Source organism: Sitophilus oryzae, unplaced genomic scaffold, assembly GCF_002938485.1.
Source record: "Sitophilus oryzae breed Bouriz unplaced genomic scaffold, Soryzae_2.0 scaffold_1356_pilon_pilon, whole genome shotgun sequence".
NCBI lineage: Eukaryota > Metazoa > Arthropoda > Insecta > Coleoptera > Curculionidae > Sitophilus > Sitophilus oryzae.
The window spans coordinates 219,831-247,214 of NW_022146011.1; the positions used below are offsets into that span (position 1 = coordinate 219,831).

Sequence of the window (27,384 nt, forward strand, 5' to 3'; positions counted from 1 at the left end):
ATTCGTACAAAGTAACTGTTAGCTGCCACGTCCTCGAATTGTAACAATATGAAATACAAATGTACATTTAGAGACCAGCAGCAAAATTCCATAATAACAACCGTACCTTCCAGAGTTTTGATCGATTAATTCCTGATACGTAACTCCTTGACTGATCTTCTATCACGCGAATTCAAACGCGTTCCCCTGAAGTGACATTCCATTAAACACGACGACGTGAGTTCCGATCGGCGTCGGACTTTAGCGGCGTCCCAATGAACACAGACACGTAGGTACCTCGGAGCAACATTGACTCTACCACGACGCGACTTCTAAACGGCGGGCCGTCGTTACAGGCGTCCTGATGGTCACAGAAGCAACATTTTCTGGCGTCCGTTTTGACAGCGAAACACGGACCTCGGATCGGCGTTTCGGAGTTAAAAGTGTCCCGTGACACACCACATCGAGTCCTGATCGATCGCGAAGTCTATAGCAGCGTCCCGTGGGATACACAAACGCGAGCCCTGGATCGATCGTGAAGTTAACAGCGTCCTGTGGATACACACACGCGAGCCCTGGATCGATCATCGCGAAGTTAACAGCGTCCCGTGGATACAAATGCGAGCCTCCTGGATCGATCGCGAAGTTATCAGCGTCGCGTGGATTACACACCTGCGAGCATTCTGGATCGATCGCGAAGTTAACAGCGTCCCGTGGATACACAAACGCGAGTCCCGGAGTGACGACGTTAGCGACGTCTCGGCGAGCTGTAATGTCGTTCGAATAAGCGCAGCCCGCACAATACCGCCCGGTTAGACAACCTCGGGATTTCGGCGATCCCGTCCAGTCACTCGATGGTAAGTGCCGTCCGACGACACCTAGAGAAATACGGGAGCCAAAACCAGCCTCGGATTTGGCGAGATCTTGTTCTAGCCCGCCAATATTCGCGACCCGTGCGTTTAGTGAACTACCTTAACTGTTAGCTGTCCCACTCGCCCTTTAACAAAAGAAATCACTGCGTCCACGTGATCCGATCAAACATCCCCCAGCCTCCGTAGAGGTGCACAGTCGGATCTTTACCTGATCGCATATAAGTTTCGCTATGTCTTGTGGGTTTCGCGCGATCTAAGTTCAAGTCAGCCTCCAGCCTCCGTAGAGGTGCATAGCTGCGTCTATCTGAGCGAATATACATATCTCTGTCTCCCCTTTATCCCTGTAACGCGTTAAGGCAGTAAAAGTAAAACGCCACAATAGCCAAAAGAATAATACGACCCACTCGATCACTTTGGCGGTGGGTGCTACCCCAGGCCAGTGCGGCGATACCGGCGGCTGGCAGGTCACCTGGCAGGACACCCGGACTCGAACCTCACCCTGTTTCGCGTGCGACCACAAACCGCTTCCAACGGAGCTGCTGAGCCAAGGTATTCGACTGATCGCTCCTCCACCTCGGCCTGCAATCTAGCAGAGTAGGGCGAGCGGCGTGAAACGAAGTCTGGTTTTTCGCATTAAACCATAGCGACCAAACCGATCAAACTCTCTTACAAAATGGTAAATTAAATATTTAACTTATTTAATTCAACAATAGGAACACTAATGAAGTTCATTACAATAATGAGTTAACAATAAAATACATTGACTGTCATTATTAAAAGAGAATGAAGTCTCTATTATTCTAGTATAATATTAACACAATATACAGGGTGTCCTAGAAATTTTATGAACTTCATTACATTATTAGTAGTCAGCAAAGTAAATTTGATTGATAAGCACATTATACCACTTTCAAAGTTAGTTTTTATTAAATTCTGTGATTATTAGATTGTGCATTAATAGCACCCTTTTACTTGTTATTACCACTTATGGCGTTGTAAGATGTACATCAATAAATAAATAACCCATAATAACGCTTATAATAATCTTCATAATGGCGCGGACTAGTTTTTGCCAACAACTAAAAATAACTAACTAAAATATTAGTTATTAAATTAAACATAAAACGTAAAACTCTTTAAACTTAAAAAATTGTATAATAAATATGTCGTTTGTCAATTTTAAATTAAGATTCATCTCATAAATCCATCACAATCTGGCAGCGCTGTCGCCATCGCTTGTCACTGAAAGTTGATCACGTGCATCGAAAATTGTTTTGCGATTACTTTAGTTTATTTTTTTCTATCCACAATTTCCTACAAGCATAAAAACCGGCAACACTGTTCTCTGTCGCATGGCATTAAAATACAGACCACGCAGATGAAGTGACCAGGAGTAATATATTGTAACAAAAACGCATCTGTTGATGATCGCCTTCTAAAAAAAATATTGCTACAGTGTAATAAACTCAAATTAAATCAAGACTAAACTTAATTTTTCCAGGTCCAACCTCTTGGGAGCGATGGTAAACCTATCTCAGAGGCCGAATACACCCGCAGTGGACTTCTTGGTTTCCTTGGACCGGGCGGTCTTGTTTTTGTTTGCGGGTCCAGGGACGGGCTGATGACCGTAACAGGTAAAAAACTCCCTAATTAATAAAAAAAACACACACTTTCTGATTTTTTAATGAAAATTTTAGGAAGAAAACACAACGCAGATGACATAATAGCAACTGTTTTGGCTGTGGAACCTATGAAGTTTATATATAGAGGCAGGATAGCAGTATTCAGCATTAGAGTATTAAGAGACGAAAGGATCTGTGTTATAGCCGAACAAAGACCTGATTGTAGTGAGGAAGAGGTAAGAAATATTTTAAAAACACCCAATAACTAGCGATGGGAACTATCGAATGAATTAGACTATCGAATGGTTATTGAATGAATGATTTCAACTATCGAATGGTTTTATTCGAATAAAATCATTCATTCATTTATATACTAAAGCATATGTGACAACCTCGTCAGGTAAGGACTAAATGGTTAATGTTGAGCCAATGACTATCGAATGCTTTGATAAATGAAATTTAGTATCTGTTTGATTTTGTGTGCTAGCCAGCATTATTAGTTCTTACAAACTTTTATAACTTCGTCTTTATAAACAATGTTACTTTTTCTATTAAAATATTTAAAATACCAAAATATAGTTTTTTTTAATTGACGATTGTGTGTGTGCAGGTGTTTCAAAATTTTTCCGAAAAATTTGTGTGGATTTTCCGGAGCCCGATCTTCAATTCATTTCCATTTTTATATGGTATATGTATTCATTTTAATGGGAAATTTTTAAAGTAGCAATTTTAAGAGAGATGAGATGAACTTAGAATTAATTTTAAAAATACATATTTGTATTTTAGATGTTTTAATAATATGAATTAGTTGGAACTTAATAATCATATTTAAGTGTTTGGACATAAATGGTTAATGAACCCAAACTCATGGGTGAGAAAATTAATTTGAAAGTTTTACACGTGCCAATTCTTTAAAAAAGTTAACGATGTTTGTATTTTGTTTATGCTAATTCCTCTTTACATGTGCTTTTTGCAAAGAAATATATTTATTTATTTTAAAGTAAATGCCAGTAAAAGTAAAGCATTATTGTTAAAAAGTAATATAGCAATCTAATATAAATAATTTGATTTCTAATTTTATTTATATTTTCCTTCCATTACACTGCATGCTTGTGGTAAATTAATAAATATTTATATTTCTATGATTTTAAATTCCAATTTATTTGTTGTTAATATAACAAATTAGTTCTTGTATTACCTATTATTTAGAACCAAATGCCAAAAATTTAAAGACTATATTACTTCTTTTAAATAGGATCTACGCAATAATTTTGACATCTAATTTGTTGTTTATATTTTGCTACTACGTAAAAAAAAAAAATGTTAATAGTGTTGTTGTCTCAATTGTGTACACACAACTTAGTACTGCCAAACACAAATTATGCAACTACTATTACCTAACGGTATTTCAAGTGGTATTATCAAACTTCAGACTTCTTAGACTATCTTCAGGACTTATCCAACTGTCAAAGCAAGGGGCCTTATATACCTCCCCTGGCGATGGTTTCCACCCTTTTCTAAAGAATTTGTAATTTTACCTCTGGTTGCATGTAGCAGTAATGCAGTTACAACCAGTAACACCTTTACCTTTAACAATAGGTATAAATAAATTATTACTGTTATTATTATTTTTATTATACCAGTCTTCGCTTAAAACATTAAAATCATTTTCCTACATCCAAAATAACAAGTATTATTGCAGTGTAACAACAGAATATTAATAAAAAAAATGCAAAATATATAGACATACTATCCCTAACTAACTAAAGCCAAACAATAATATTCTTTGCTAATATCAACTAATACCAATATATGGCAACAGCGCCCTTCATAATGTATTTTCAGTGTAAATACTAGCACCCATAGACTTAGAATAAAATATAGACTACACTATTTACATTTAAGCGCGGTCCAATATTAATTTTTGTAAACATGTTTACTCCTGGGTGCAGCTGACCTCGGCCGTCTGAGTCTTTCGCCTCCAACCTATGTTGTCACGTCTAAAATATTATTATTAATATTTTTTGTTGTTATACACATATATTGAGATATTAAAACTGTATTTTAAAGTAGTGTTTAATAGTAGAAAGATGTAATAATAGTCCCTATACTAAATTATAAGTCGGAGACTATTTAAAATGACAAATTCTCTTTACAATTTGGCAACACCCATCAATCGGCCGGGTCGCCTGTTCATTCTTTATTCCCTCTCGTAGTAGAGCCATAGTAGAGCAAAGCTAATGTGTCGTAAAACCTTGTTGTCACAGTTTCGCCATGGCTATTTTATTGTTTTTATTGATGTTTTGATTTTGCATTTTTTGATCTGATTTTCTTAGTGTGTAGTGTCGGTTTAGTTTATTTTGATTACTTTTATTTAAAAACTATAAAACATGGTTCGTCAGTGCCAAATTTGTAAGAAATTGGACTATTTAAGTCCTGGAACAACATTCCACAGGTAAGTCAAATTTACTATTTTGGCGTCAGTGGCGTTGTAGAAAGGCGCTTATTTAGATAATAATTTAGTAAATTATAAACCCTGGAAAATCTGTATTTTTTATATTTATCATTTACGTAAAGGTTCTTACTAACCTCGTTATTAATATAACGAGTAGATACATTATTAAGTACATAAGAAGTAGACACATTATTTTCTTGGGCATTGGTTAATTTAATGCTTTTTTTTATGAAAAATGTGTTTCTTTTTATTCTAAAACCATCCTTAGAATCTAAAATAACATACAGGAATTCCAGAATGATATTCCATTATGAAACAACAATTTTTAAGGCTTATTATAAACTATAAACAATCGAGAAAGTCGAAAAAATTACAAGCTACCAAACATTTTAAAATACCAAACATTCCTTATTTTTTTTCAAGACTAAAATATTTTACAAACATTACTTTTTCCCTATAGTTTCACATCAGGTATAGAAATAACTACGTTTTTATGATAGGGTCACCATTATGATAACAAAAATGACGAACAATGGTCCAGAAATGTAAACAAGTACATATTTTTTGTAAATATTTTTCTTACCGCTTGCATTTTTGTCCATTATTATTTCACAAATTATACAGGGTTATGTAAACCAGGTAGATATTTCGTTTTTTTTATATTAAACAAAGATAAAATAAATATGCCATTTTAAAATTTATCCAGTACTTACCTAGAGTTTTTTCTTTTTTTTTCTCGACTGTTAATCTATTATTAATTTGTAATACCGTATGATCGAAAAAAACGGCGTCCAGTTGGCTTGGAAAAAACCATCGATACATACTCCATATAATTTTACATATAAAATGACAGCGATCTTCATTTCATAGCCATCGCTGACGCCGTTTTTTTTCGATTATAAGGTATAATTTTCATTTTTTCTTTTATAATGTAATATCACTTAAGTAATATCACATATAATCTGAAGATAGTTTTAGAATTAACCAAAACGTAAATCTTTAATAAAACAATCTGTTATTATTTGCCATATATGTATGTATCCAAGAAAATAATTTACATATTATTATTATATGTTTTACTGTTTTTTATCTTTATTTGAAACTCAGAAATGTTGCATTGGCTTTCTAAAAAAATGAACTTGTAAGTTTTTAAAATGCTTCGTTTCGGAGATACAGGGTGTAGAAGTTTCATTTTTATTTCGATTTTTTTCCAAATAATTTCTGAAGTGACGTCAATATTTGGACGAAAATTGGCGTTTGGGAGTTTTTTGACATGAAAAATTAGATTTAGATGTCAATTTGACTTTTACTAATAGGGGGCGCCACCTACATATTTTTTAAGTTATTTGAAGAGTAATACTTTTTGTCTGTATCTATATAAAACTACTGAGAAAAATTTACATTTCCAACGTTTTTTACTTAATAAGGTCTCTTGTTGACACTCGCCACAAGTATAGTTCTCAAGATATTTGGAAACGAATTAATCAATACATTCTTCATAAATTATTTGGAAAAAAGCGAAATAAAAATGAAATTTCTACACTCTGTATCTCTGAAACGAAGCATTTTAGGACATAAATTTATACTATTTTTTTTACTGATTTTATTTGCAGATTATGCTGCCAAAGTTTCCTGAATACAATTCCGACCACTCTGTATATCAAGATATCCCCCATTACGTACTAGTTTTTCTTAATAATTTTCTATACATTTTCCAACGCCAAGATGTACCAAGCGCATACAAATACATCAAGCTTCAAACAAGCTTGCACGTTGACAGTAATACCTACAGTAATATTGTATTATATTAATGTAATATTTTTGAACCAATGTTCAATATTACTGTAGTAATACTGTTTATACTCATGCCTTTTATATTTGTTTGAATTTGGTGCATATTTCCATTGAATAAAGTATAGTCACCATTACCATTATTATACTTACTCTATAATAAAGACAGTAACGAGTTAAATAAATGTAGTTTTCATCATAATGTTCCAAAACAGCTATTTTATTTGGACCCATTTCAGTCCGTAAATGTTTTCACTTAGGCCAAAGGTCAGCTCTGGCAACCTTTATGGACTAAAATGTCTAAATTATTTGGTTGTTTTATTTTGTCATTCGAAATTTGTCACAAAATCACATAAAATTATACATATTTATAATTAAATTCATTAAATACTAACAATATCAAAAGTTAAGTTATTTATTTTAAAGTAGCACTAGGTAATTTACTTTTCGTGGAAATAATTTAGCAATACATCTTCATTTACAAACGAATAATGCCATTTTTGTCTCTTTCCATTCATTAAAAATATCATATTCTTTCAGAAATGGCACGAGACTTCACAGGAAGTAAATCCAACACGATTTCTTTGGCCCTATTAGCAATATGTCTGGATTTTGAACATTCTAAAATTGTTGATGAATTTGTGTGATTTTGTGACAAATTTCGGAAATGACATGTCAAAAATGCGATGAAATAAACAAACCCGTTACTAAGATATGAATTTATAAGCCAACTTTTCAAACATTATACTTGGGCCATGGAAAATGGTAAATATGCGTCTCTTAAAAAACTGCAAAAAAGCGTATGACAGTAATAGTATAACACGTAGCCTAATTATGTTTTTAGGACTCATCTATTATTTCACCTCGGCTAACGCTTCCCGTCCGCAAACAGTAATGATTCGTCCTAAAAACATCATTTTAGGTAAATTAGTTACATAAATAGCTATTTCATTTTATTCACTTCCTAAAAAAAGCTTGTTTTAATGGAACAGGGATCCCCTGTTTTTCTAATTTACATAATAAGACATCACTTTAATGGAAAAAAAAAATTAAACAATTATAAAGTTTTTCTCTTCTTGTCTACATCTATAGAATAGATCCTGTTTTGATTAATATTAGAGTTGTAAATGCTTGAATTAAACATATTTTATTAAATTAATAATTTATCATCAATTTCAAAAATTAAAATAATTTGACATTAAAATTTCCCTTCTATAACACGTACTTTATTATTTTTATCGTTTTTAGACTCTCTAAGACGTATTTTTTTTCTAAGTCCTAAACTTTGCTTTATATTAAACTATTTTCATCCTAAATCTTAATAATATAAAAAGTTTAAATAATGATATATTTTTAATTGGAATTATAGCTTCATTAAAAATTAAAAATACCCGCCTATGATACGGAGTATGCAGGTGCACTGGGAAGTGTCAAAAGACAGTGTTGCGTTGGGCGGCAGAGTTGTCAGGAAAACGACCGTTACGACGGGAGACAGCCTATTCATCGCTCTCGTGTCGCACCTGTTAGGAGCCAAAACAATACAACAATAACAAGATGTTGGTCTGTCCGCATCTTCCAGCTATTTATGAATGAGATGCTCAGTCTATATTTCATTCTAAGTCTATGCTAGCACCTCAATAAAAAAATAATGTGTCCCATTCCTTTATATGACTTCCGCAAAAATCAAAGATGCCGCATTTTCTATAGCATTGCTCGTGGTATCAAGCCACCGACCGCTGTCGGGCTTCGGCAAGAAACCCACGTCGCCGGGCGACAACCAAAAATCCAGTTAATATTTTATTATAATCGATCCTGACGAATAAAATGAATTTCATAAATGAAATGAATTTTATAAATGAATGGTTTTTGCTGCCGTACTACTAGAATACAACATTTCAAGGCAGACACGCACCGGTCTGATAATTCTTTTTATTCGAATAGTTTTCAACGGAATGTTTTCACTGTGGCTATCGACTATTCGAATGAATTGCAACCATCGAACAATTTCATAGTATTCATTCGATAGTTCCTCTACTACTACCAATAAATAGCAGAATTGCCCACTAATCTTGCCCAGCCAAATACACCAAAACACTTTTACTTTTGCACTGGACACGCGTTTTGCTAACCACGTTATCATCATCAGCAGATGATTAAAACTAAACTAATATCTACAAATGAGTTGGCACCGAGTACGTGTGGCAAAAACTAGCCAAGCATCTAAGTATTAGAGTATTTTTTGTACACTTAGTTACAGTTTTTTATATCTTTAGTTCTGTTAGTGTTACTAATATTTATTAACACCAAGCCTGTATCGTTACTTTTTAACATTTTTTTAAATTTTAATATAGAGTTCTAATCAGTGTCGATATGACATTATGACAAGCAGGGTTCGGAAGTAGTTAATTAAGACGTAATTTACCCGATTAACTACGTGTGCTCTTCTGCAAAACTATTGTTCTTTCTCGTTTATTAACTACATGAAAACTACGTTAATAAACTATGTACTGGATATTATGAATAATTTTCTACTTGTATGAGGTGTAATGAGATAATATGATGTTAATATTATATTTGGTGTCATGGCTTTCCTGTTTTCTTAAATACATTATGTGTTTTAAAGCTTCAACTTCTATTATAAACTCACCCTCAAACCTTTAACATTTGAAAGTTACATAAACTACACCCCAAGCAGCATTTGACGTCGGACAACGTTAGGTCACGCGACCAAACGTCGGGCGTAACGTCGGCATTAACCTCGTGCCAAACCCCACTGCACTAGTTTGAGAATAATTTTAAATGAACGACGCGGATACCACGTTGGTTAAGCCTAATTTAAGTACAAACTGCAATCGTTGTTTGCAACCAACTGAAATACAAACTAATATGGCGTCTAAGCTCGCGTTTTATCCTAAATTGGGATAATTATAGTAAAAATATTATTTTAAGGATTTAATTAGAGACATATGTCAGATGGCAGAAGGAAACAAAACAAAAGCATTTAAGTGGAGATTACGTTTGAAGGTCAGAATTATTGATATACTTTTAACCGACTCTAACTCGTTACCCAAGGCAAAAAGTTGCAAACAAACTTTATTGATAAATGTATTGTTTCCTACTTGAAAAAATACTCAATGGGCCTTAAAATTAAAGAAGTTTTAAAAATTTTCTTTGATTTCTTTTTAAAATGGAGAATAATTTATTCGCAGCCTATACCATTCCGCGTGTTTTTTAGGACCAAATATTTCCAAGTTAATGCATTCAAAAAGCAGGAATTGCTATTTTAGGAACGAAAACATTTTCATTTACCAACATGATGGCTTTCACTTTGTTGTTTTGGAGATTGAGATGGAGTAGTTCGAGTAGTCGCCACTGACCATTGTGTCGCAGTTCGGCTCCTTAACAGGTAGTATAATTGTCGTAAGATTGCCTAATTTAGTCATCCTAGAGTCTAGGAGTGATAAATTATCGGTAATATATAAATGATGCATATTTAAATTTAAGCTTACATGCAATTTCTTTATGTCCCATTTTAATTCAAGTTTTTTATAAAAACAAAAAATATAATTGAACTGTCTGACTGAACAGAACAATGAAGTGAAAATTTAAGATTTAAGGTTATGGTTCAATACAGTTGCAAAAAGGTAGTGACTCGACGTCCTACCAACGTAAGAATCAGCATTGCCAATCTTTGTGGAATTCCACAAAATGTGTGGAATTCGTAATAATGTTGTGGAACGTTTGTGGAATAGAATAAATGTGGAATTTTCGGAATTATTCCTTTTTTTCCTTTTTTTTCTTATTTAGCTAATAGTAAAACATAGGATCTCCATCATAATTTTAAGGATTTCTGTAAAAGAGCGTCGCTGTCGAGGTCAGCAGCTAGGTTCGGCATTTAGATCTGCAAGCAATCCAGAAATTTTCTTGACATATCACATTAATACACGTCACTCATAATGTAAAACTCTTTAAGATCACGTGGTTTATATAAAAAAAATGTCGGATTGGTCGCAGACCCTTTGTCGCAGACCTAAAGACCGAACCTGGCTAGTGATTGTGGAATTTTGTGGAATTTGGGTATGTTCGCCGTGGAATATAATTTTGGACCATTGGCAACGCTGGTAAGAATAAGGAAATCTAAACAACGTTGGAATTAGTAAAACAAACGACGTTTGTATAACGTTGGAATGTGGTCTTGAAACTGACGTCGGAAAAGTGTAACTATATATATTGTCCAACGTTGTAATCCATGTTGTCCAAGATCATCTAAAGATCACTTAAGCAAAAGGTTAGAAGACAACGTTTATTCGACGTCGCAGAAGCTTCTACTTTGCTGTAGTACTAGTCCAACGTCGGCACAACGTTATAAAAACGTTTAAATTTATTTTAATACCCAAGGTAGGGAGCTAACTATTTTTTGTAACTAATCCAACGTTGTGTTTAGTAAACATGTGGTCGCAAGTCGTGAAAATGCTACTTGGGACCCTCTACATAAACTACATTAACTACATGTAATGTAGTTTATGTAGTTTTTAAAAGTAACATGTAGTTTTCCGAACCCTGATGATAAGTCACCAAAGCCATCTCGTTATATTAAAAAATAACATCATAAAGTAATGATAGTTGAAAAGTTGCAAATTGTTGGTAGCTAGTTCATTTCGCTCTTGAAAATTAACCAAGGCATGTGTTGACATGAATCAAAAAAGAAAATGCTCAGGAGACATGGTTCTGATCGAAAAATAACGCTTTAGGAAAAGTAACTCACGAAATTATTGCACAGGGTGTTTTAAAGTTAATATCATATCTTATCTAAGCCATATTAAATCTAGTTAATTTTGATCTTCTAGATTGCCCAATATAATAGTTAGCGAAACACATGTCCAGTGCAAAAATGTTTTAATGTATTATTGTGGAGTGAATTAGGTGGATTTTTTTTCTGGTAATAGTTACAAATAAAATCTTATTTTTCAGTCATTCCAATGGATGTCCCGAGTGCTCCAAGCAGTGGACTCCATCCACCAGGTGGGAATCTACTGTTTGGCGTTGGTACCTCCGAATTATCTTCCTAAAACGCCCCTAGGCGGCATACACCTCTCCGAGACGAAGAGGAGGTTCTTGGAAGGGGCCCTGCACCCCGCCAACGTGCTCATGTGTCCTCACACTTGCGTCACTAATTTGCCCAAACCACGCGAAGTGCACTCAGGTAAATATGGTCTCTTAAAAAGTGTTTTTGTTTTCATATACACACATTTTTTTATTTTCTGGTTGACAAAATTTAAATAAAATTATACAATACCGATCTGGTCATCGAACCTGCGTGGTCTGGATTTTAACGTGGAAGTCGGTAATGTAGACAGTTTAATGGAAAATAAAATGTATTAAAAAGAGATAAAAGTTGGGTTGATACATTTCTTCTATGCGGTATTGCCGGATTTTCCATCAAAATTTCAAACCGCACAAGTAGGCGTGTACGAAAAATGTTGCAACTATTGCAACTTTTGGAACTTTATTTTTCACAATTAGGTACTTATTTTACTACAGCCGTAATAAATTATATTTAGCTTAGATATATTATCTTCATTTCAGTAGTATACATGAAAGTTTTTAAAATAGTTTATTTTTTTCTACACCCATTTTCCTACCATGAGTAAAAACCGGCAACACTGTATGCCGCTTTTTATTTTTTCTCTCTGTCTGTCAACCAGTCATTTATATTTATCTCTGTCGCATACAGACCTCGCAGATGAAGTGACCAAGATGGTATAGTTCGTTTTTTTTGTAGAAGGGATTTAAAAGTCAATAGATAAATAATATTTTCAAAATAAGAAATCTTTCCTAATAATTTCACCATAAAATATGTTACTTGAAAATAGCATAATGGCATTTATTAATGTAAAAATAGCCTATAAAATTATGTCAAGCTGTATACGAAATTTAGTTTAAATATATCGGGTATCTTAATAAAAATAATTATGGAATCCAAGTATTCATATTGATGTGCAATATTCTTTCTAAAAAAGGTTATTCTATTGATTATTAATGTCCTACTACATAATATATCCGGACCATCATTTCTTATGGTTCCTTAATCTTTTCTTAAATATGAAATAACTCAAAGGGGTGGAAGGCATGCACACACAAAAAAACTACTTACTTTACTGCACATACTCTCTAATATCTTTATTTTTCCTGTGTGTCAATTAACATGAAGAATACAGCACTTTTTAAAATATTCTAACAAAGCCAATCTAGCAAACACCGATGATTTTTGAATGAAATATTTAGAGAATTTTGGAAAATATAGATAGAAGTAAAAGCCCCCATACACTTCGGTTATTTTGCACAGTTTTAACCGAACGGGAAGAACTGTTCAGTTAATACTATACTACCTGAGATAGAATATCGAAATTCCACAATTTTTTGTATTTCTTTTGTCGAAATGTTATCTCATCTTGTCATCGTTGAACAGACTTTAGCTGATAATGAATAAACTGTACTATAGCTATGCAACGAGAAGGTAAATGGCAGTGGCAGTAATCTGTCATTTTATTTAAATTCAATTTTTATCTATAATTGATGTTTGCTAGATTTCTGTAAAAATACTACCTTACCCACTAACTAATATACCAGGTTATGAATCGGCTCAGGACAAATAGATGTAGTTTATTTGCTCTTTTTATTGATTTTAGAAGAAACTATGGAAATTTTAAAAGTACTGGATTAGATCAGGCTACCTATTCAAACTCTTTAAGACAAGTGTACTGGTAACCTGATCTAATCCAGTACTTTAAGAAGATTCATTGAGAGTTTCTTCTGAAATTAACGGAGGAGCCAATAAACGACATCCTCAAAATTTACATGGGATTGCCTATATGTCCCGGGCCGATGCATAACCCGGTATGGGCCACCACACCCCCTAGATGAGCTTCTGCTTTTTGAGTGACGGCGCGTTCCTTCTGTGCGTTTCAGCAAGCGACTGTGTTTCAGACGTGGGACCGGCCAGCGTGATCGTGGGCAACCTGGTGCAGGGCAACCGGCTGGCCAGCGCCCAGGGCAGGGAGGTCGGCGGCCTGGTCGAGGAGGACAACGAGGCCACCAAAAAGGTAAGATTGAGCTCACTTGTTATTAGGGAGTTTTCGTTGCTTTAAAAAAATTCAACGGTACGGTTAACGGATACGTAACCATAACCGCTATTTTGACAGATAAAAAAACAGTTTTCGGACTTTCGGTTCATCGGTTCGGAGCCGACATACGATACGATAACCGAAAACTGACAGCTGAGCACAGCCCGTAACGTAGTGTTTTGAGTTTTGGTTTTTGTATTGTTGTTTGATTTGAAAGTGCTTTATATGACTTTATTGGGTATCGCTATATAGGATGGACAATTTAATTTTATTGGACTCTAGTGATGAATCGGATTTGAAGGATGCTATGCTGTTGGAAGGGTTTGAAAACAACATCGAATATCGAGCAGAACTTTATGGGGAGTTCAACCTAGAAATATTATCTGACCAAGAGTGCAAAGCTAACTTCCGCTTTGAAAAAAAAAGACATTCCTCGATTAGTTGAAGCACTAAGAATTCCCAACGAGTTTAACACAGATAAAATAAATAATCAAAACATAAACAAAATAGAATGAGGTTAGGTTAGATCTGTATTTTTCAATGTTGTGTTTCTACTGCGCTAGTGCGCATGCGTACCGCTATGTTAACGGCTTTGGCTAACGTCCGTAAAATATCGGCAGCTAGCGGTTACGATATACGATAATCGAAATTGAAATGTCAAAGTTGTCAATTAGCGTTAACCGGAATTGCAATTTGTAAGCAACGAAAACTCCCTATTATCGTTAGTCCTTTGAATAAAAAGATTAGGGTATGAGTTTTTTTAGTTGAAATCGCTTATAAAAAAAGGAACAAAAATCCAGTATACAGTAGGGTGAGCCAAAAAAACTAACCTATGGAATTTATGGGTTAAAATGAACCTAATAACCGAGAAACAAATTCCCGGCAGGCAGGATTTTTAGCTCAATTTTAAAAAATGTCGGTGAACATTCAAAGTTTTCCATTTATAACACGTAAAAAAATCTTAATTGCTACGAATAAAAAACGTTGAAATCAAAGCAACCTAATTCGTAATAAAATTAAGAAAAAAAACAGAATCGCAACAAAAAAGGTTGAAACCAAAGCAGTCTAATTCATAGTAAAATAAAGAAAAAAATTCAGAATAAAAATAATAAAGGTTAAACCAAAGCGATCTCTGATTTGTATTAAAATAATAAAAAAAGAAAATCACAACAAAAATGGTTGAAACCAAAACAATCTAATTCATATTAAAATAAAGAAAAAAAAATCGGAATAAAAACAACAAAGGTTAAACCAAAGCAATCTTAATTTATATTAAAATTAAAAAATAGAAGCACAACAATTAAAAAAGGTTAAACCAAAGCAATCTGCTTCATATTGAAATAATAAAAAAAAATCACAACAAAAAAGGTAGAAACCAAAGCAATCTAATAATAGAAACACAACAATTAAAAAAGCTTAAACTAAAGCAATCTGCTTCATATTGAAATAATAAAAAAAATCACAACAAAAAAGGTTGAAACCAAAGCAATCTAATAACAGAAACACAACAATTAAAAAAGCTTAAACTAAAGCAACCGGATTCATATTAAAATAACAAAAAAAGAAAATCACAACAAAAAAGGTTGAAACCAAAGCAATCTAATTCATATTAAAATAAAGAAAAAAAAATACGGAATAAAAACAAAGGCTAAACCAAAGCAATCTAATAAAATTTAAAAAAACAGAAAAAAATTTTAAAAATCACACCAAAAAAGGTTTAAACCAAAGAAATCCAATTTGTAGTTGTTTAAACATATAAATTATAATCTGTAATATAATGTTAAAAATCGATAATATGATGTTGAAAGAGGTCGGTACGGTTCAAGGAACGGTTACTAGATGGCGCCACATGCTATAACTTACTGCCGACTTGAAGAAGACCGAATTGAAAATGCAATTTTGTCGGCGAATAAGGCATCTTTGCGCAGTGGCAATATCGTAACCGATGAGGTAAATCCGAGGTGCGATTATTGCTAGTTGAAAACTTTAACCAATACCCCGCCATGTGCACGTGAAATACCGTGCGCTAAGGCAATTTTTGACAGCCTCTGAGGAGGCTTTTTTAAACAAATTCAAGAATAATGATTATTTAAAAAATATATTCATAAAAAAAAGGTCTTTAAAAGTTAAAAGATAGAAGGGAGTTTTTATTTTTAATATTTTTATTTTCTTTTTTTTATAATATTTTTAATTTTTATAATCTTTTCTTTGTCATAAAAAAATCATAATTAAAAAGTTAAAAAGTGACTTTTTTAAGGGAAATTGGAAATTTTCAAAATTCAACTTAATATTGATTTTTAATTACAGAGATCATGATAAAAATTATAATCATTAATTTTTTAATCTTTTCTTTACCTTAGTTAAAAAGTTAAAAAAGTGAATATTTTAAGGGAAATTTTTTGAAAATTCAACTTAATATTGATTTTTAATTACAGAGATCATGATAAAAATTATAATCTTTTTAATTTTTTAATCTTTTCTTTATCTTAATTAAAAAGTTAAAAAAACTGACTTTTTTAAGACAAATTTTCAAAATTCAACTTAATATTGATTTTGAATTACAGAGATCATGATAAAAATTATAATCTTTTTAGTTTTTTAATCTTTTCTTTATCTTAATTAAAAAGTGACAAGTGACTTTTTTAAGTCAAATTTTCCAAATTCGACTTAATTTTGATTTTTAATTACTGAGATCATGATCAAAATTATAATCTTTTCTTTATCTTAATTAAAAAGTTAAAAAAGTGACAAGTGACTTTTAAGTCAAATTTTCCAAATTCGACACAATTTTGATTTTTTTAAGGCAAATTGTCAAAATTCAACTAAGTACCCTGTATATTATTGCATATATCGGTTCTTCATCCAATTCTAAGCAAAAATCGAAATAAACACAATGTACGTACCTCAAAGCAACAGTTTCCGAGTTTTTGACTTTTGAAAATATCACTTAAACAATTTGATTTAATTAATTTCGTATGTTCAGTTTCATTTAACGACACCATTTTGCCAAAACTGTGATAGGTACTTAATAATATTTGATATTAGTTCTCAAGTTAGCATTTATAGATGTATAAAATGAGAATATAAGCAAAATTCTGGAAGTCTCTGGAAATTACAAAATTTTCGTTTAACATTTCAATTCTTCAATTGGTGTACATTATGTAATTACAATTACTGTTTAAAATTGAAGGAAGAATTGAAATATGCAATAATATGCAGGGGGTTTCATTTAAAAAAAAAGTTCGATGTGACAACTTTACGACCGACCCTGTATACTTAAATTTACTAGCAGCCAATAGGAATTTAAAATCCCATTACAACAGTTTCGGCAGAATGGCATCATTAAATCAAACCAAACACATCGAAATGAATTAAATCGAATTGTTTAAGTGTTATTTTCAAAAATCAATAACTCGGAAACAGTTGCATTGTGTGAATTTCGATTTTTGCTTAGAATTGAAGGAAGAATTAAAATATGTAATAATATACAGGGGGTTCCATTTAAAAAATGAAACTTTGATGTGCCACGACTTTATGAACGAACTTGTATACTTAAATTTATTACTGGTTAATAGATATTTTAAAATCATATAACTTTTGTATTTAACTTTTTGCGGTACCTCCTATATTTTACCTAATAATCGACCGTTTCCATACATAAAAGCGACCCTGTATATAAAAATATATATTTATTATTTTATTTTCAGTATAACAATGAAATATTTAAACAGAAAGATGGGTTACCGATGGGTTCCCCAATTTCACCGTTATTCGCAGAAATTTTTATGGCAGATTTTGAAAAGAAGCTATTTAAAAACAAGAGTAGTTTAATATCAAAAATAAATTATTGGGCAAGATATGTAGATGACATTTTTTGTATATGGTCAGGCACCGAGAGAAATTTAAACAGTTTTTTAACATTATTAAATTCAATTAACCCGAGAATACAATTTACTATTGAAAAAGGTATTAATACCATCAATTTTCTTGATGTTACAATTATAAAACAGTCTAATAGATTACAATTTGATATTTACAGAAAACCCACTACCACAGACACTGTAATACATAGTCAATCACACCAATCCTGGCAAATCAAAATGTCACCCTTTCATAGTTTAATTCATAGATTGGTAATGTTTCCACTGAGCCCAGAGAATTTTAAAAAAGAGTTAAATATTATTAAACAAATCGCCATCAACAAAGGATATAAGTGTTCCCTTATTGATAATATGCTAAAGAAAAAACAAAAGAAAATATTAATGAAAAAATTTTATTCCGCTAATTCTAAAGACAATAACAATTATCGACTTTTAAACTACATTCCTAATTTAACTAACAAAATATTAAATAATCTCAATAAAATAGGATGTAAAATTATTAACGTAAATAAAAGAAATTTAGGTCAAATTTTATTAAATAATAAAGACAAAACTAATGTCAAAAATAAGTCGGGTGTATATAGAGTGGATTGCAATGATTGTGATGCCGTGTACATAGGCCAAACAGGTAGAAATTTAGATATAAGGATTAAAGAACATGTAAAGTCTATTAATAATCTCCAGCAAAGTTCTGGTCTTGCAACTCATTGTATAGTAAATAATCACAAAATTAATGAAAACTCAATTAAGTTACTACACAGAGAAACAAAAGGTAGACGCTTAAATTACATTGAACAGTTAGAAATACTAAAATCTGTTAAAAACGAAAATAATGTTAACGACCAACAAGGATTTCTAAATTCTCTCTACATTTTTTATTACCCCTATTGTAAACTCTCTGAACCCACCCCCATAGTAAATATATATATATATATAGTTACAGTGTAGTTAGACGATTAGTTCTTAAAAAACTCTTGAAAAAGGCCTAACAAGCCGAAACATATATGTTGAGTTAAAGTTACTCTTATTAAAAGTTTTTTGAAACATCTAAAAGCGTGCTTTATTAAAATACTAATAAAAATATACTATTTAGGTGTTGTTGTCAATGACCTCTAAATAAAGTAGACCCGGCATTTCATTCATCAAAAGAGGAAGATCAGAATCAGACATTCGTTTCTTGTTCTGTGCGAGTGGGAACAAGACGGGCTGATCGCAGTCATGAAGGATTCCCGAGAGAATGGCAACGCTGTTCAGAGATCTTGAGAATGTGTGCCAGTGGCGTAGTTACTTTGATTTTAATATATAATTTAATATTATATTCTCGTAAATATAATTTTTGGATACGATATATTGTTGTGCTAGATGGCTCTTCAAATTTTGAAAATGACTACTTCTATACTCCAATCACTTCTATACGATTATAACTAATTGAAATTATGATATGCACATTTCCATAGTAATGTCTGTAAATTGCTCCAGTAGTAATATAATCCATCAAGCGTTCAATGAATACGAGCCGAAGACGACTTTTATAAAACATTTATGTGAATTAATGGTATTATTTTGATTGAAGCAACGGTGAAAAATGAGAATATTTTAAAACTGTCGTGACGAATTGCAATTTAATATTAGGTATAAAAATATTACTATTTATAACAACAATAATAAAGATCTTTGTTAAACAAAAGAAAATTTCTAAAATATTTACTTATTTCTGGCTCAGTTTCTTCGCGGATAATCGGGACCTTGTACTGAATAAATAATTAACTATTCAATAAAACATATCAAACAAAGACGCATTCATCTTTTAAACCATATATTTTTTTTAGTCTTAATCAACAAAACAAAAAATACATTCCTCTATTACAAAAATTATACTATCAAAAAAAAACGGCGTCAAAAATGACAATCGGTGATAATTTTGGCAAGGTGATGTCATGACCCCTACTCTTGTTTATTTTTTAATGACACTTACTGGCAGTAGTACGCCTTAAGGTTGTATTTGATTTTTAAATGGTGTAATATAAATTCGAAATTTTTTTTTTTGGATATCGATTTGTGTTTCTGGAAACGTTCTATCCTTTTATAATTTTTCTATAATCAGTATTAGTTTTTGACAAGTTTAATGTCAATTTTTAATAAATGACATCTAGAAATAGACCTCGCCAAAATTATATTCGTTTGTTATTCCCAGCAGTCTTTGACGCCGTTTTTTTTTTCGATCATACGGTATTTATGATTTAATATCCATTATACAAATCTATTTTGATTTTACACTTAAAAAATCATCTTTAATAACTAAAAATCCTAATAACAATCAGTATGATCGAAAAAAAGGCGTCCAGTTGGCTTAGAAATGAACATCGATGACATTCCCCATATACGCCGTTTTTTTTTCGATCATATGGTATATCACTATTGAACATTTTTCGTAATTGTGACATCTTTAATTTTTTTATATATTTTTTCAACAAATTAATATTCGCATTTGTATACTTGGTTTTGATAATATTTAAATATTATGATCATGATATTCAATAAAACCAAACGTGACGAAACTAACTTAATGTAATAGTTCGTTACTTATAACGGTACATTCCAAAACTGTGTGATTTACTAATATTTCCAAAGATTTTTTCCTATTTTACCTTTCGGCACCGCACTGATGTAACATAACCTTACTCACCTTCGATATCAAACTTCTAGGTTTAAATCGTCTCTATTTTTGCAAATTAAGCAAGTTCGCACCATTGTCTTATTGTTTCTGAATAAAATCACTAAAAATAATACCACAAAACACTAAAATATCTGGAAATCACCTCATAAAACATTTCGAAAAACCACAACACATTGGCAACGCCGTAAAGCAATTTATGAACGAATTCGAACTGGATGTTTTGTTGGCTGCCTGAATTTAGGAGTAAAGATAGTAAAATGCGTACGTTTTCAGTATCAGCTGGCGTTGCGACGTTGTCGATTGTTTTATGTTAAATTTCTTAAAATCTAAAAATTATAATTACAGAAGATTTAAATAACGGCTAATGCTGATTGGGAGTAGTTCGTGATACTAGGCTACCTTTAATTATTATCGGTTTAAAGTATTCTACGACGTAATCTATATTTGGAATTCGTGGTTTACAATGTGGGATGTGGGTTAGCTATCCCCGTACGTATACGTAGGTAAGATTTCATTTTAAATGCGGCCGAAGTGGAAATTTGGCATACATGCAATTTTCTAAGGCAATGATGGATTTCGCCAAAATGTAAGTCGCCGGGTCTAATTTATTTCGATGTCGTTGGTTGTTGTCTTTTAATTTTTATGACAATCTGGATGTTTTATTTACAAATGGATTTTAAGTTTTTTTTTTATTTCTAACATTTTGTTCGATTTTCAGCAACAAATGATTGGTGAAATGCTACGTTGGCGTGCCCAGAGCACGTCAGATCATATCCTCTTCACCCTGTTGAACAACAAAGGCGCAGTGGCCAGGGCCGTATCCTGCTCAGAACTTCACAAGAAGGCCGAACGAATCGGCAACTTGCTGGTGGAAAAAGGGAGAATTAACACCGGCGATCACGTAGCTTTAATTTTCCCACCCGGTATCGATCTGATCTGCGCTTTCTATGGCTGTATATACGTGGGAGCTGTAAGTAACAAACTATATATGGCATAGACTTAAAATAAAATATAGACTGAGCATCTCATTCATAAATAGCTGGAACATGCGGTCAGACACTGTCTTGTTATTGTTTTAGGTTATAACGAGTGCGACACGAGCGATAGATAGGTTGTCTCTGTCGTAACGGTCGTTCCCTGACGACTCTGCCGAGAAACACAACACTGTCTTTCGTTTCTCAAGTACACCTGAACTCTCCGTATCATAGCCGGGTAATTTTTTTATTTTAATGAAGCTATAATTAAATTAAAAATATATCGTATTTAAACTTTTTTATATTTTATTAAGATTTAAGACAGGTTTTTTAAATAAAAGTTTAGAAAAAACAATTTAGAGTCCAAAAAGGATAAAAATAATAAAATACACATTATAGAAGAAATTTTATAATCGAAATTAGGTAATTTTTGAAATTAATAATAAATTATTAATTTTAGTCAAACATTTACAACCCCTAATATTAATCAAAACAGGATCTATTCCACAGATATAATAGAATCGGCGACAGGGAGAGAAAAAAATATGATTGTTGTAATTTTTTTTCTGGTTAAGTGATGTCTTATTATGTAAATTAGAGAAAACATAAATCTGTTCCATTAAAGCAAGGAAGGTGATAGGAAGTGGATAAAATAAAAACTACATTTATTTAACTCGGTACTGTCTTTATTATACCGGGTGCGTCTCAAAAGTGACTCATCTCCATATTTTTTTTATATTTTCAAATAAAAAAACACTATATGTATGAGTATGTTAGTATTTGAAATAAAGTAGGATTGATTGACGCATTCAATTGTTTTTGGTCACTTCCTGTTTCACCGGAAATGACTATAACTTTTAATTTTTAAACGGCACCCTCGGTATATTTCTACTTTATTCGATAGAAAATGACACTCTGAATAGAATGACATATCATATGTCAACTTTTGACATTTTCGCATATGGTTTAATTGTAATTGTAACACGCGGTTCATAACGACAATTTGACTCGAAATACCAAGTCTGTGGTATCAATATATTCATAAAAAAATGCTTTTTCCAAATATGCTAATGAGTCACACCTTGAAAAAATTGACATATGTATGATTAAAAATACGATTTGTACATCTTTTAACCGGCCTAGACAAGACACGAAACCTATTAGACGATCAAAACTATTTTTCCAAGGCTCCTTGATTAAAACTTAGTGGATTGAAAAAAACTGGATTGAAATTTAAAATATATATGTTCTTAAGCGACAATGTCAAAAGTTGACATATGATATGTCATTCTATTCAGAGTGTCATTTTTTATCGAATAAAGTAGCAATATACCGAGGGTGCCTTTAAAAATCAAAAGATGTAATCATTTCGGTGAAACAGGAAGAGACCAAAAACAATTGAATACGTCAATAAATCCTAATTTATGTCATATACCTACTAACATACAAATCTGTTTTTTTTATCTGAAAAAATAAAAAAAGTTATAGGGTTGAGTCACTTTTGAGACGACCCGGTATATTAAAAAATATTGTTTCATAATGTAATATCATTTTAAAATTCTTGTATGTTATTTTAGATTCTGAAGATAATTTTAGAATAAACCGGAATATATTTTTAATAAAAACATTATTAATTATTAACAGGGTTATAATTATGATTTTGTTACAATGTAAGTAAGTAAATAATGTAATGTAAGAGAAAAAATTCAGATTTTACATTTTACTAAAATATTATCTAAATAAGCGCCTTTCTACAACAACGCCACTGACTCCCAATGGGTAAATTGAGAGTTGCCTACCGGTCAAAAGTCGTTTCAAGACTTAAATGGATTATTTAAGTCAAATTTCTTGCAAATTTGGCACTGGCGAACCATATTTTATAGTTCTTGAACAGAAAAAGTCAATAAAATAAACACTTAAGCACTACAAGCTAAGAAAATGCGTTAATACAGCCGGGGAGATAGCGGCAACAAAGCTTTACCGCACACGTGCGACACGTACTACAAGGTAATAAATGAATGAATAGGCTCCCTCGCCTCTAATCGGTGTTGTCATATTGTAAAGAACTTATCCTTTTTAAACAGTATCCGACTTATAATTTAGTAGTATAAGGACTATTTAATACATCTCTGGAATATTAAAACCTACTTTATTAAACTGTAGTATTAATATCTCAATATATGTGTATAACAAGAAAAAAAATATTGATAATATTAAAGACGTGACAACATAGGCTGGATGAGGAAGGCTCGGTCGACTGTACCCAGAAGTAAACATGTGTACAAAAAAGGTTGTTTATCCGCGTTGAGATGTAAATAGTGTAGTCTATATTTTATTTTAAGTCTATGATATATGGTAATTGTAAAACATTTTCCGATGCACGTCATCAATCATATCGACATTGACACTAAAGTCTATAAACCTGACTAAATGAAATTTTGGCAAAAATGTTTAAATTTGTTGCATAATTTAAGATACCGAGCAGCTCTTCATTTTACTTTATAGAGCAAAGGATTGTAACAGATATTTTATTTAGATTAAAGCTGCAAAAATTAGTTTAAACCGAATTTTATTATCGGTATGTTGGTCACATTGCGCCGTGTTCAGCAATGTTGTCCTTTATTGTTTGACAATTATCCTAGTGTCAGTCATTATTTTGTATAATATCGTGTTGTTGTTGAATCTTTGTGAGTACATAATCCGGAGTTTAACCAAATTTATTGCAAATAATTAATCTTCATACAATTTTATGACACCCGTCTTTTTTTATTTTACTTCAATTTTATCCCATTTTATAAAAAAAATTAATCAAAATTAAGAATTTTAAATTTTCACTTTTGCAATCTCTGACGTCACCTATCAAAAGTGTCACGGTTTGCCACCAGGTACAATGATAAATAAAAACCATTTTTCTAAATGTATTTTAAAGCAAATAAAATTAATTGTAAAATAAAACTTAAGAAGCTTACGTTAAAATGATCTTTACAGCAAAATCTCGTACTTTTGCTGACATATTGTTGTCTTGCCGCTTCAAACCAGGCTCTTCGACGGCTTTCATCCAACGGAACAGTTATAAAAACTTTTTCTGAAGAGCTTTCAGAGTTATTTAGACAGCCCTTCACAAAACAAACTTTAACACCCTTCATTACAAAAATAATAAAGAGGGTACAATAAAACAAAATTGAAAACTCAAATTATTTAACACCAAACGCAAAATCCACAAAATACAAATCTAACCTCGAACCCTCGAACATCCGAACAACTTTGGTTTGGTAATTATAAAAATTTAAGTTTAAATTTCTAGTAGTAAAATATATAAAAGTTAATTTAATATTGGGGTAATAAAGAATAATCTCACATAAAAACGTATTTTTAACGATCTTAATAAAAATTGAAAAATCTAACGTGATTTTAAGATATATGGTGTAAATACGGCAGCAGAGAACTAGACACGCCATAATATTATTATTCAGAGGCTCGCGCCCTCTGTCAACTATTCAGTGAAATGCTGATAGGTGACGTCACAATTTTCTACGCATCATTTCAAACCAGTTTAAGTATTTTGAACGAGAACGTGACAATAAAGGTCTTTTAATACCCTTGACCGCATTCAGAAAAGTCAGCTTGATTAATAAACTCGTTATACCAGTTTCAAAGTTAGTTTTTTTTAAATTCTGTGATTATTACTTTGCGTATTAATAGCACCCTCTTGTTATTACCACATACGGCGTTGTCAGATGTACACCAATAAATAAATAACCCATAATAACGCTTATAATAATCTTCATAATGGACATAGTTTTTGCCAATATGTAATATATAAGTAAAATAAGCTATAAAACAAATAAATCAATTAATCACTAAAATATTAGTTATTAAATTAAAAATAAAACGTAAAACTCTTTAAAAAATGTTATAATAAATATGTTGTTAGTCAATTTTAAATTAAGATTCATGTTATAAATCCATCACAATCTGGCAGCGCTGTCGCCATCGCTTGTCACTCAAAGTTGATCACGTGCATCGGAAATTTTTGTTTTGCGATTACCATATGAAGTGTTTCTCTTAGAATAGGTTTTGCACCCTTAAATATTAGCATTTCATTAAGGAACACCCTGTATATGTATGGTACTGCTCAGTCCATATCACTTAAAATCGATTCTAATTTGATCAATTAAAAAACGATTGTAATGATTTCATTTTCTTCTCATCTCTATAGGTGCCGGTAACGATACGACCGCCGCACCCCCAGAACCTCCAGACCACGCTGCCCACCGTCCGCATGATCGTGGACGTGTCCAAGTCGGTGCTGGTCCTCTCCATTCAGGCTGTGATCAAGATGCTGCGCTCGAAAGAGGCCAGCAACGTGGTGGACGTCAAGGCGTGGCCCGTCATCCTCGACACGGACGACATGCCCAAGAAGAAACTACCGGTGGTCTACAGGTAAAAGATTGTTATAAAGAAACTAGCATGTACCCGCGACTTCGTTCGCGTCGATTTAATCATTTGTAATGGTGATGATAAAGCAAAGCAAGAATTTCCATTAACATAAAAACTGGATAAAAATTTCTCACATCGCATGAAAAAAAAGCAATATGGCGATATTATTATATCACTTGGTAATATTTGAGGGGTAGTTTCATCTCGTTGGAATTTGACTTTCGAAAAATCCGTTTGCCAAAAATAAGCTTTTTACGTCAAGCAGTTTAAGCAGAATCGTAGTTAATCAATTACCCAACTTTTTGGAACATCCTGTATAATTTTTTAAAAAATTTCAAAATATGTAAAAAAAACAAAATAAATTATGCGTGTCCAAGCGTTTTATCGAAAGACTAACCGTTTTTTAAATAACAAATTTTGTAATATTTGAGGGGCGTTTTCACCCTCTTGGAATTTGAGAAACCCCTCCTTATCGAACCTCTACACCCCACAGTCGATCCGTTTGCCAAAAATCACCTTTAAACGTCAAGCAGTTTAAGCAGAATCGTGATTACTCATTGGTCATATTTTATGAAACACCCTGTGTACATTTTCAAAAAATCTTAAAATATGTAAAAAAACAAAATAAAATATACGTGTTTAAGGGTTTTTTCGGAATCTTTACCGTTTTTTAAATAAAAAATATTGTAATTGAGGCATGGTTTTCACCCCCTTGGAACTGGAATTTCGAAAAATCCCTTCTTATCGAACCTAGAATCAACCTGTATGTCAAAAAGTAATAATTATAATATACAGGGTCCGGCAATAGTGCGTCGGGCATCTGTAGCTCCTAGAATAAAAAACTTGAGAATTTTGTTGAAGTGCAAACCTAAAGTATGTACTAGGATGTATTTCAGGAAAATATGTAAACTTCTATAGGGTGGGTCAAAAAAGTGTGAGTGGACCTGGATGATTTTTTTTAAATGGAACACCCTGTATATTATTGCATTTTTGGCTTCCTTTCAGATCACTTTACATAACCCTAAGATATGAATAAATATATTTCGATTAGTTTCAGAGATATTAAAAAATAAATCAAAAATATATATTTTTCAGGCCTTCTTAAAAAATATATTAAAAATACAGGAACTGTTCTGAAATCAAAAGTATATTAGGTATTTACTTTAGATGGTCTGTTCTTACTTTGCTATAAATATGGAAATCGTAAATCATACAGGATGTTGAATATTCTACGCCAAACTTTCTAAAATATAAAATATTTTTTCTTTGTTTTTTTAAACGGAACACCCTGTATATTATTTTTTTATTAGATCGAGAGTTAAAAAATGAACATTTTTTGTATTTAGAGTATTTCAAAATTTTTAACGGTTTCGCAGATACACGCAGTATTATTTCATATGGTGCCTTCAATGGAAAAATACGAGAGAAAAATCATTGGGTGGCTTTGATAAAAATTTACTGTAGAAAATGCCATATGAAATATAAAACCGCAAATATCTGCAAAACCGTTAAAAATTTTGAAATACTCTAAATACAAAAAATGTTCATTTTTTAATTCTCCGTCTATTG

General features: G+C 32.0%; 1 protein-coding gene, 1 long non-coding RNA gene and 1 other non-coding gene across 9 annotated transcripts in view; all 3 read left to right on the top strand.

The window, feature by feature from the left end:
* Positions 1-27,384, top strand: part of LOC115875213 (disco-interacting protein 2) — a 253,941-nt gene that overhangs the window by 213,918 nt on the left and 12,639 nt on the right. For 6 of the 7 annotated variants that reach the window (XM_030890616.1, XM_030890618.1, XM_030890615.1 and 3 more), the window contains 6 exons: positions 2,353-2,485; positions 2,549-2,709; positions 11,691-11,922; positions 13,689-13,822; positions 21,120-21,371; positions 25,595-25,818. In XM_030890616.1, coding sequence (XP_030746476.1) covers positions 2,353-2,485; positions 2,549-2,709; positions 11,691-11,922; positions 13,689-13,822; positions 21,120-21,371; positions 25,595-25,818 — 1,136 coding nt within the window. The remainder of the gene's footprint in view (positions 1-2,352; positions 2,486-2,548; positions 2,710-11,690; positions 11,923-13,688; positions 13,823-21,119; positions 21,372-25,594; positions 25,819-27,384) is intronic. The other variant, XM_030890620.1, reaches the window with a different exon arrangement.
* Positions 4,841-6,900, top strand: LOC115875214. The gene is made up of 2 exons (XR_004048985.1): positions 4,841-4,928; positions 6,542-6,900. It is a non-coding gene; the product is annotated as an uncharacterized LOC115875214 (long non-coding RNA).
* On the top strand, positions 15,760-15,900 carry LOC115875267. The gene has a single exon (XR_004048987.1). It is a non-coding gene; the product is annotated as a U4 spliceosomal RNA (small nuclear RNA).